This window comes from Sinocyclocheilus grahami, unplaced genomic scaffold, assembly GCF_001515645.1.
Source record: "Sinocyclocheilus grahami isolate Dianchi unplaced genomic scaffold, SAMN03320097.WGS_v1.1 scaffold979.1, whole genome shotgun sequence".
NCBI lineage: Eukaryota > Metazoa > Chordata > Actinopteri > Cypriniformes > Cyprinidae > Sinocyclocheilus > Sinocyclocheilus grahami.
The window spans coordinates 419,123-431,534 of record NW_015506158.1 but is presented as its reverse complement, the minus strand read 5'-3'; the positions used below and the strand labels follow the sequence as shown (position 1 = coordinate 431,534).

Sequence of the window (12,412 nt, the reverse complement as noted above, 5' to 3'; positions counted from 1 at the left end):
CCATCTGAAAGCATGTGAAAATACCACATTTAATAACATGTTTTTACTCCAAACTCACTTCATAACGTCAGTCGAGTGTTTGAAATAAATCCTTCTGTGAGATGATGTGGCTTCTTACACAGAATAAGGCACACAACATATTTCATCGTATTTAAGCAGTGATAAAGGCATTGCATTATAAATATACTTTATTTTAATGAAAATTATAATAATAAGAACTCAGATAAACCATATATTGCCGTAGTCGTGTGTTTATTAGTCACGTTGAATCAATGAAAGCAGTTGAATCTTCTGTTTATTCAGCTGCAGCGATAGACATTTTCTGGGTTTCTTCTGCGAGGCGTATTTGGAGTTTCTCTGGCCTTCGGATGGAGATTTACTGCTGATCACAGAACCGTGCTTCACTGAAAGATACGCACGACAATCGCAGTTTCTGTCGAATCGCGATCTCGATTCCATTTCAATTTATCGTGCAGCCCTAAGTAACCTCAATGGTATGTGTCCACACAATCCATTTATCCCAATACTTGATACATTTACCCAAATTAAGTCTAACAGTAAATATGTAAGTCTCTCCATACAGTATATTTCATTTACAATTCCCTGGTAGGGGTGTGCGATATTGACAAAAAATAACATCTCGATGTTATCTGTGATTTTATCAATAACGATAATTAGACGATATTTTGCCGAGTGTGTTATTGTGCTGGTATCTTAAGGACTGCCGTGGACAGCTGATTCGTAAAGTTTTTCATATTCTTCATATTCTATGCTGTGGTCAGTTCACACTGAGAGAAATTAATCTTTTAAACTAATAAGTTTAAACTGATTTTTACATTTTATGGCCATTTTAACCTTTATAAAGCCATTTTTTCTAAAAGTGTCCATTATCTTTTGAGTGAAATTCTTACATTTAATCAGTGAATTAGAATGATAAGACATTTGGGCTTTTACCGAGCAAATGAAATCAACACAGAAGCTGCATCTGAAGTTGTTTCACTGTTTAATGCAAGACATGAAAGCATTTAACCTGCAATTACAAATGCACAAATAATGTTTTGATATATTAAACATAAAACGTTGAATACTGATATTTGAAATCATTTAAAATAATAAAAGATACTTTGAATGTGAAATCACTGTTAATAAGAGAGTCGTTGCGATTGAAACGAATCATTTAAACGAGTGATTCATTCAGGAACGAATCGCCGTCATGTTGCTCAAAGACGCAAAACAGCGCTGTGGCTGTGTTTGGAATTATTTCTGTTGGAGAAATAGAACAAAAACAGGCAATATGGTGTCTAAAACGTAAGTCTCTTAATTAACTTCTAGTTTATTGAACTGTTGTAAAAAATCAGTATCACATTTGTAATCATGGTAATATTTGAAGACACACTCTTCGTGTGAAATTGATTATTAACTATATGAAATGGTATAAATATATACATGTTCTGCCATCATGTCTTGAATTTGTGATCATTCTGAATGCAGTTTAATAGACTGAATCATGCAGTGAAAGAACGCACTCTAAATGCGCTTCACGTGATGTGTGCGCTCTTGTAGGGGTGTTTTGAATGGTTTTTGCAATATACTAGGGATGCAATCCAATTGCGCTGATACAGTCGTCTGTTGCTCAGTAACATTTTTATGAATTTTTACAAGGCACGTGACAACGCGATACGTACGACGTATTCGTGATGAGATGCATTTATAAATCTGTTGTCAACAAAAATAAGCATTGAGGTCTTCCTGCGTGTTTCCGCCAAAATAAAAGTTGAGAAAAAGCAAGAACTCTTATCAACATTCATAAATGTTAGTATTGTAATTTTACTGTTGTTCTGTAAAATAAAATAAAAAGTAAGACAATAATAATGATAATAATCATTACAACAGCTCTGTTTTAATACATTTATTATAACATTCACACATAGTGTTCAAATTAGGATCTGTAATATTTTCTAATGTTTTAAAAGAAGTCTCTTCTCAGCAAGGCTGCTTTTAATTGTACAGTAAAAAAAAAAAAGACCTCCCCAAGAAGGGGGTCTGATGTATCGCTGGGCGGTATGATTAACATTTTATATCACGGTATTTTTCAAAATTATACCGGTTTCACGGTATATGAGGGTATTTTTTTTTCATGCATGACCGGGTGTTAACCATATTTTCTACTGATTGAGAGGAAATACTGCAGTATATTGACTTAGAATGCCCTATTTTACCGTCATGATGAGTGAATATACGACGATTGATTGCTTCTGCCGTCCTCACGTGTAAAGTCGCTTTGGATAAAAGCTCGCATTTTTTCTGGGTCCGTCTTATAAAACAAGGCTCTAAGAGCGTTGCACTTCAGACAACGGAGCACGAAACCAGCTAAACTGACCGATCTGTGGCTGAGGCGTCCAGTCGCTGGAGCTGGCGCGAGACGAGCAGTCGTCATCATCCTCGTGAGGAAGATCAGGAGACGTGAAGCCATTGGGAGGGACACCTTCGTCAAGTAGGTCTGAGAGCAAACCACACAAAAACACCATTTCAGACTGATCTCGGTTTATATAGAGGAATAACAGCAGCATAACAGGCCTGGCCTTACTGTATTCCACTACACTAGATGGCTAGTGTAGTGGAATAATTCAATATTGCTATGAAGAACATTTATTTTAATAAATAAACAAGGTAATCAAGGTAAACCTGTGTGTAATATAAACATGGAAGTATATGATTGAGTGGTGCGGGAGTTACAGCTTCCTTCATCAGCACGAAGAACAAGAATATGCATTATTATAGATAAAATGTGTAAATAATTCTATAAATAAAGTCAAAGCAGTGACAGAAGTGTGACATGCCCCCTAAAACTCATAATAATAATAACTGAAGGGGTTAATATTATGCAATGAATAAAATTGAATTTAATTAATAATTACATAATATAAATATCAATCACAAAATAATATTGAATAATTACTTTATTGAATAATAATAAAACACTTAAGTATAAAAATATAAAAACACTTAAGAGATAACAAGAACAATGCTATTTAATGATACAAGATTAAAAATAATATTTACTTAAATATTGAGACTATATAAAATGATAAAATACACAAATCAATAACATCTTAAAATGTAATTATTGATACCAAAATATTTAATAATTAAATTGCATAATTAAATATAATAATAAACACTTAAATGTAAAACATAAACGTTTTTATAATATTAAATAATTATTCAAACTCCACAGATAATAATAACTGAATAAATCAATCATAATAAAAATAATTAAATTGCATAATTAAATATAATAATAATAATAAACACTTAAATGTAAAACATAAAAGTTTTTATAATATTAAATAATTATTCAAACTCCACAGATAATAATAATAATAATAATAACTGAATAATTAAATAATAATAAAAATAATTAAATTGCATAATTAAATATAATATTAATAATAATAAACACTTAAATGTAAAACATAAGTTTTTATAATATTAAATAATTATTTAAACTCCACAGATAATAATAATAATAACTGAATAAATCAATAATAATAAAAATAATTAAATTGCATAATTAAATATAATATTAATAATAATAAACACTTAAATGTAAAACATAAAAGTTTTTATAATATTAAATAATTATTTAAACTCCACAGATAATAATAATAATAATAATAACTGAATAATTAAATAATAATAAAAATAATTAAATATAATATTAATAATAATAAACACTTAAATGTAAAACATAAGTTTTTATAATATTAAATAATTATTCAAACTCCACAGATAATAATAATAATAATAATAATAATAATAATAATAATAATAATAATAATAATAATAATAATAATAATAATAATAATAATAATAATAATAATAATAATAATAATAATAATAATAATAATAATAATAATAATAATAATAATAATAATAATAATAATAATAATAATAATAATAATAATAATAATAATAATAATAATAATAATAATAATAATAATAATAATAATAATAATAATAATAATAATAATAATAATAACTGAATAATTAAATAATAATAAAAATAATTAAATATAATATTAATAATAATAAACACTTAAATGTAAAACATAAGTTTTTATAATATTAAATAATTATTTAAACTCCACAGATAATAATAATAATAACTGAATAAATCAATAATAATAAAAATAATTAAATTGCATAATTAAATATAATATTAATAATAATAAACACTTAAATGTAAAACATAAAAGTTTTTATAATATTAAATAATTATTTAAACTCCACAGATAATAATAATAATAACTGAATAAATCAATAATAATAAAAATAATTAAATTGCATAATTAAATATAATATTAATAATAATAAACACTTAAATGTAAAACATAAAAGTTTTTATAATATTAAATAATTATTTAAACTCCACAGATAATAATAATAATAATAATAACTGAATAAATCAATAATAATAAAAATAATTAAATTGCATAAAAACAAAATAATAATAATTATTATTATTATTATAATAAAACCATAAAAAGTTGCTATTATATTGTTAATCATACAAACGTAAAAACAAGGTAAAAGTGTGTAACGTTAAGGGTATTAAACCTGACTGTTAGCTTAGCATGAGAGAAATCAACTTTCAGAACTCACAGAATAACCAATAAATCATACAAATAAATCAGTGAGGAACGCAGTGCTGTACCGGAGGGTTCGGGTTCGGGTTCTGGTTCTGGTTCTGGTTCGGTGAGGCTGCTGCTGCTGCTGTTCCGTGAGGCCTGAGAACGGGACTCGTCCATCAGCGCCGGGTCCGCCTCCACCGGCTCGGTTCCGCCGCGCGCATCCCGGAGTCTCGGTCTCTTCAGGAGCGGCTCGGCGGCGTCGGCCCGGTTGTTTTCGCCGTCCGCCATCTTCGCCAGAGAGTGCACGCACTTCCGGTACTGCTGTGACGTCACGCCAAGCTAGCGATAAACACAAAAAAAGAACACCTTTCGGAACTCTATTATTGATGATATTAATTGGAAGACTGCTTGGTTAACCCCCTTTAAATATTGTATCAATAACAAAACTAAAGAAATAAATTTTTAAAATGTTGCATAGCCTCTACCCGGTTAGATCAATAATTTCTCTGATATTGATGATTTATGCTCCTTTTGTAAAAGTGAGAAAGAGGTGTTATCACATTTAGTTTTTTATTGTAAAATTACCCAAAATTTTTGGAAGGAATTGGCAGAATTTATTTTTAATCTAGTAAAGGATAAATACAGTTTTTCTTTAAAAGGATATTATTATGAAAACAATGTTAACGAAGGTCTTGAATACATTGTTAATTTATTCATATTCCTGGCAACATTGTATATACATAAACAAAACTGTTTAAATTCATCCCCAATATTTAAAGCATTTTTAGTGGAATTTGATTGTGTTTTATATCTTCTCTGAAATTGTTAAAAAACAGAAAGTCATTAGCATGTTTAAAATATTATGACATTATTTTCAGCTCCCGTTACTAATTAATGCCACACTTTGTATAGCACTGACTGTCTTATGCTATGCTCTGTTTGTTATTTGCTCTATTTTCATTAATAATAATAAAATTAAAAAAAACGTTAAATACAAAACATTGTGGAATACACTTTTCTAGCAAATATCGTCCCAGCAATAAAGTTACTTATAAAGTCATTAATTAAATTTAATTTAGTTGAACGTATCCAGTCTCAGGAGATTGAAAATACACTTTTATTTTAATTATTTATTACTTTTACTGAATTTAAAATTCCTTTAACTGGTAAATATATATCTGTATTGTATGGAAATAAGAGTTTAGAAAATAAATTGATTATTAATTTGCGTAATTTTATATAAAAAATACTAGAAACGCAAACAATAAACGGAACATCGTGCCGTTTAAAATTGAGCTAACGAAATATAATGAAATTCTGAAAGAAATCAAACCGAATGCATAGAATACTTGAAAGCTTTTCTTTTGTTTGTTTATTTTAAATGTTCTACATTTAAACAAACTAATAAGATGCTTTACATTTAAAGTACTTTATCGCCATTATTATGTTTACATACAATACCATGGTATTCTGTAAATTACGCGACAATTTTTGAATCACGTACTATTAAAGCGAAAAATGTGAAAATGTCAGGGTAATACTATTTGGTTGAATTCAGCCGTTACCTGTGTTTTCACTATTTCACAGGTTTAAAGGTCCCATATTGTACACCTTTCTGGAGTTTTATTTTAAGTCTTGATGTCCGTAAGAATATATATTTGCGGTATAAGTACCAAAAACCATCTCAATATATTTTTACAGCTCCTTTCTCGGGAGCTCTGCTGATAACAGGTCGATTTTGGTACGTCTAATTAATATTCATGAGCCTCTCTTCTGATTGGCCTGTTGTTTTCTGAGTGATAATTAAATTGCATAATTAAATATAATATTAATAATAATAAACACTTAAATGTAAAACATAAAAGTTTTTATAATATTAAATAATTATTTAAACTCCACAGATAATAATAATAATAACTGAATAAATCAATAATAATAAAAATAATTAAATTGCATAATTAAATATAATATTAATAATAATAAACACTTAAATGTAAAACATAAAAGTTTTTATAATATTAAATAATTATTTAAACTCCACAGATAATAATAATAATAACTGAATAAATCAATAATAATAAAAATAATTAAATTGCATAATTAAATATAATATTAATAATAATAAACACTTAAATGTAAAACATAAAAGTTTTTATAATATTAAATAATTATTTAAACTCCACAGATAATAATAATAATAACTGAATAAATCAATAATAATAAAAATAATTAAATTGCATAATTAAATATAATATTAATAATAATAAACACTTAAATGTAAAACATAAAAACAAGTTTTTATAATATTAAATAATTATTCAAACTCCACAGATAATAATAATAATAATAACTGAATAATTAAATAATAATAAAAATAATTAAATATAATATTAATAATAATAAACACTTAAATGTAAAACATAAAAGTTTTTATAATATTAAATAATTATTCAAACTCCACAGATAATAATAACTGAATAAATCAATCATAATAAAAATAATTAAATTGCATAATTAAATATAATAATAATAATAATAAACACTTAAATGTAAAACATAAAAACAAGTTTTTATAATATTAAATAATTATTCAAACTCCACAGATAATAATAATAATAATAACTGAATAATTAAATAATAATAAAAATAATTAAATATAATATTAATAATAATAAACACTTAAATGTAAAACATAAGTTTTTATAATATTAAATAATTATTTAAACTCCACAGATAATAATAATAATAACTGAATAAATCAATAATAATAAAAATAATTAAATTGCATAATTAAATATAATATTAATAATAATAAACACTTAAATGTAAAACATAAGTTTTTATAATATTAAATAATTATTTAAACTCCACAGATAATAATAATAATAATAATAACTGAATAAATCAATAATAATAAAAATAATTAAATTGCATAAAAACAAAATAATAATAATTATTATTATTATTATAATAAAACCATAAAAAGTTGCTATTATATTGTTAATCATACAAACGTAAAAACAAGGTAAAAGTGTGTAACGTTAAGGGTATTAAACCTGACTGTTAGCTTAGCATGAGAGAAATCAACTTTCAGAACTCACAGAATAACCAATAAATCATACAAATAAATCAGTGAGGAACGCAGTGCTGTACCGGAGGGTTCGGGTTCGGGTTCTGGTTCTGGTTCTGGTTCGGTGAGGCTGCTGCTGCTGCTGTTCCGTGAGGCCTGAGAACGGGACTCGTCCATCAGCGCCGGGTCCGCCTCCACCGGCTCGGTTCCGCCGCGCGCATCCCGGAGTCTCGGTCTCTTCAGGAGCGGCTCGGCGGCGTCGGCCCGGTTGTTTTCGCCGTCCGCCATCTTCGCCAGAGAGTGCACGCACTTCCGGTACTGCTGTGACGTCACGCCAAGCTAGCGATAAACACAAAAAAAGAACACCTTTCGGAACTCTATTATTGATGATATTAATTGGAAGACTGCTTGGTTAACCCCCTTTAAATATTGTATCAATAACAAAACTAAAGAAATAAATTTTTAAAATGTTGCATAGCCTCTACCCGGTTAGATCAATAATTTCTCTGATATTGATGATTTATGCTCCTTTTGTAAAAGTGAGAAAGAGGTGTTATCACATTTAGTTTTTTATTGTAAAATTACCCAAAATTTTTGGAAGGAATTGGCAGAATTTATTTTTAATCTAGTAAAGGATAAATACAGTTTTTCTTTAAAAGGATATTATTATGAAAACAATGTTAACGAAGGTCTTGAATACATTGTTAATTTATTCATATTCCTGGCAACATTGTATATACATAAACAAAACTGTTTAAATTCATCCCCAATATTTAAAGCATTTTTAGTGGAATTTGATTGTGTTTTATATCTTCTCTGAAATTGTTAAAAAACAGAAAGTCATTAGCATGTTTAAAATATTATGACATTATTTTCAGCTCCCGTTACTAATTAATGCCACACTTTGTATAGCACTGACTGTCTTATGCTATGCTCTGTTTGTTATTTGCTCTATTTTCATTAATAATAATAAAATTAAAAAAAACGTTAAATACAAAACATTGTGGAATACACTTTTCTAGCAAATATCGTCCCAGCAATAAAGTTACTTATAAAGTCATTAATTAAATTTAATTTAGTTGAACTTATCCAGTCTCAGGAGATTGAAAATACACTTTTATTTTAATTATTTATTACTTTTACTGAATTTAAAATTCCTTTAACTGGTAAATATATATCTGTATTGTATGGAAATAAGAGTTTAGAAAATAAATTGATTATTAATTTGAAAAATACTAGAAACACAAACAAAAAAACGGGCAAACAATGAACTGAACATCGTGCCGTTTAAAATTGAGCTAACGAAATATAATGAAATTCTGAAAGAAATCAAACCGAATGCATAGAATACTTGAAAGCTTTTCTTTTGTTTGTTTATTTTAAATGTTCTACATTTAAACAAACTAATAAGATGCTTTACATTTAAAGTACTTTATCGCCATTATTATGTTTACATACAATACCATGGTATTCTGTAAATTACGCGACAATTTTTGAATCACGTACTATTAAAGCGAAAAATGTGAAAATGTCAGGGTAATACTATTTGGTTGAATTCAGCCGTTACCTGCGTTTTCACTATTTCACAGGTTTAAAGGTCCCATATTGTACACCTTTCTGGAGTTTTATTTTAAGTCTTGATGTCCGTAAGAATATATATTTGCGTTATAAGTACCAAAAACCATCTCAATATATTTTTACAGCTCCTTTCTCGGGAGCTCTGCTGATAACAGGTCGATTTTGGTACGTCTAATTAATATTCATGAGCCTCTCTTCTGATTGGCCTGTTGTTTTCTGAGTGATGCACGGCCAGGTCAACCACAGGTAACTAGGGTCAGCGACGTCACAGCGCTAGCTGCAGGCAGCACAACAAAGGAGAAACTAGAGGCGGCCCATTCAAACCAGCGCAGATTCGGCTACATGAGCTTAAAATATCATCTTGTTGTGATGTTGGGTGCCAGAATCGACGTAATACAGCCTCAAATTAGAAATCTGATCGCATATCTGCTGCCACTGCCAGACAAAAAACCGACGACAGCCGTGGTTAAACGCGATAAAACGAGCGGACTGGACAGAAACGACCGTCAAAAATGCAACATGTAACAATCCTGTCAGATCGTCCATCCTTTGAGTATAACGTGTAACGTTACAGGTCGTCCGATCTGGTTTCGTGGTTAAAGTTAACCTTTTCGACATGTTTCCGTGTTGTTGTTGTTGTTGCTCAGCAATGGCATGGAGGTGATGTTGTCTGGGGGTGTGGCTAAAGGAGAGTGGGACGGTGCTCGGGGCTCGGGGGGGTGACTGAAGGCGGCGACTGTGTAGTTCTGACGTCAACTCTTTACGGAAGTCACAACGGTTTGTGAAAAATCACAGCTACTTTATGCAGGCTGAGTGCATTTAACTGTGGACTGACTGTTTAGAAACTTATATGCTAGTTTGATAGCACCTAGACCTCAGTTATCATGAAAAAAGCCAGGAAATTTCAGTTTTGACAATATGGGACCTTTAAGTCACAAGTATGGTATTTTAGTATGAGTCAGAGCGTCTGTGTCACGCAGGTCGTTTAAAAGCACTTCTACCGTAAAGCTCCGAATACTAACGCGCATGCGCGCTCTGTTGACTGCGGCCGCCTGACAGAAGCACTCGTTCACGGGAGTTTACGGTAGTTTCGTGTTGCGCTTGAGTGCAGGAGGCATGGAGGCGATACTGAGCTGCAGAAAGGAGGATCTGGAGGATTATGCGATGAACACAACTTACTACAAACCATAACAGTGCTTTTAGAGCGTGCGTTTGAAAATGTGCATTTCACCTTTTGTAAACAATCAATGTAAAAATATTTGATAGACTAATTGCATGGACGTGTATGTGACAGAATAAGACGTTTTACACATCTAATCATTATGACAGCAGAACAGCCTGGTGCTTTAATGTGAGGGACTGACAACATCATGCTGGTGGTAATAATAACTGACTAAACAGACAGAGTCAGCACATGCTAATCTTGACACAAATGTATATGCATGCTCCATAGACTGAACAGATCGTCAATGAGTTTAAAGTGAGAGCTCTGGCCTGCCATCCCGACAAACACCCAGAGAACCCCAAAGCAGGTAGAGAGAATAATTCATATTTTTGTGCAAAGATGCAATCTGTTTCTTTTGGTTTTGCATTAAGAGAGAAGCTGAGACACGTTGCACCAATACCGAGGTACTTTGAAATGCACCATAGTTCTGAATGATTACTATATTAATGTACTTTATTAATGAGTTGCAATGCATTTTGTCCAAAAACTTTCCCAGTTGTCGATTGATTTGGGTTTTCCAATAGGCTATGACCGATATAATGCCAGATCTTAGACAGTTCTTGAGTTTAAAAAAGAATTTACAAGAAGAAGTTAGTCTTATAAAATCATGAATTAAATAAAAATAAAATTATGTAATTCGTTTTACAAGAAAAAAGTCATTTAAATACTTTAAAAGTATGTTTATTTTAAATAATAATTTTGAAAAATGTATTTAGTAATGCCTATAAAATCATGAAAGAAATAAATAAAATGAAAGGGATACAAATGTGATTTACAATTAATTAAAAATACTTTAAATATACATTTCAATAAATAAATAAATACAAATTAAATATTTAAAAATTCATTTTTAGTGGATTGTGTTCACACAATTTTTAATGAATGACTAAAATACTTTTTGGAGATTTTTTAACCAATTTAAATGTTGATCATTTAAGTTTTTATTAAATAATTGTAAATTTATTCATTTAAATATTTGTTTATGTATATTTTTGGTTTGCACTAACCTAAACTAACATTATGAAAAGATTACAAAGTCCTTTTTGTAAGTCCTACTGATGAAACATTAATGAAGGAGGTAAATAGATGTCCCCATGAGTCTGTGTGTAATACACGTTTAAGTCCCCACCAGAATAGAAAAACAGGTACTCACACACACACACTCACACACTCACACACTCACACACTCACACACACACACACTCACACACTCACACACTCTCACTCACACACTCACACACTCACACACTCACACACACACACACTCACACACTCACACACTCTCACTCACACACTCACACACTCACACACTCACACACACACACACTCACACACTCACACACTCTCACTCACACACTCACACACTCACACACTCACACACACACACACTCACACACTCACACACTCTCACTCACACACTCACACACTCACACACTCACACACACACACACTCACACACTCACACACTCTCACTCACACACTCACACACTCACACACTCACACACACACACACTCACACACTCACACACTCTCACTCACACACTCACACACTCACACACTCACACACACACACACTCACACACTCACACACTCTCACTCACACACTCACACACTCACACACTCACACACACACACACTCACACACTCACACACTCTCACTCACACACTCACACACTCACACACTCACACACACACACACTCACACACTCACACACACACACACTCACACACACACTCACTCACACACACACACACACACACACACACACACACAATCACTCACTCACTCAATCACTCACACTCACACACACACACGCACACTCGCACTCACTCACTCGCACGCACGCACTCGCACTCACTCACTCACACACACGCTCACACACACGCTCACACACACGCTCACAC

The 12,412-nt window shown here is 30.5% G+C and overlaps 1 protein-coding gene and 1 pseudogene across 1 annotated transcript in view; one reads left to right on the top strand and one right to left on the bottom strand.

Moving 5' to 3' along the window:
• The window catches only part of LOC107565065 (NAD-dependent protein deacetylase sirtuin-1-like), a 23,939-nt gene extending 18,992 nt beyond the window's left edge, over positions 1-4,947 (bottom strand). Inside the window, exons 1-2 of the mRNA XM_016250251.1 lie at positions 4,718-4,947; positions 2,381-2,500 (exon numbers count right to left, since the gene is read on the bottom strand). Of these exons, the coding sequence (XP_016105737.1) occupies positions 2,381-2,500; positions 4,718-4,922 (325 nt within the window). The 5' untranslated portion in view covers positions 4,923-4,947. The remainder of the gene's footprint in view (positions 1-2,380; positions 2,501-4,717) is intronic.
• Positions 4,948-10,376: 5,429 nt separating this feature from the next.
• LOC107565066 (dnaJ homolog subfamily C member 12-like) overlaps positions 10,377-12,412 on the top strand; it is a 3,665-nt pseudogene continuing 1,629 nt past the window's right edge.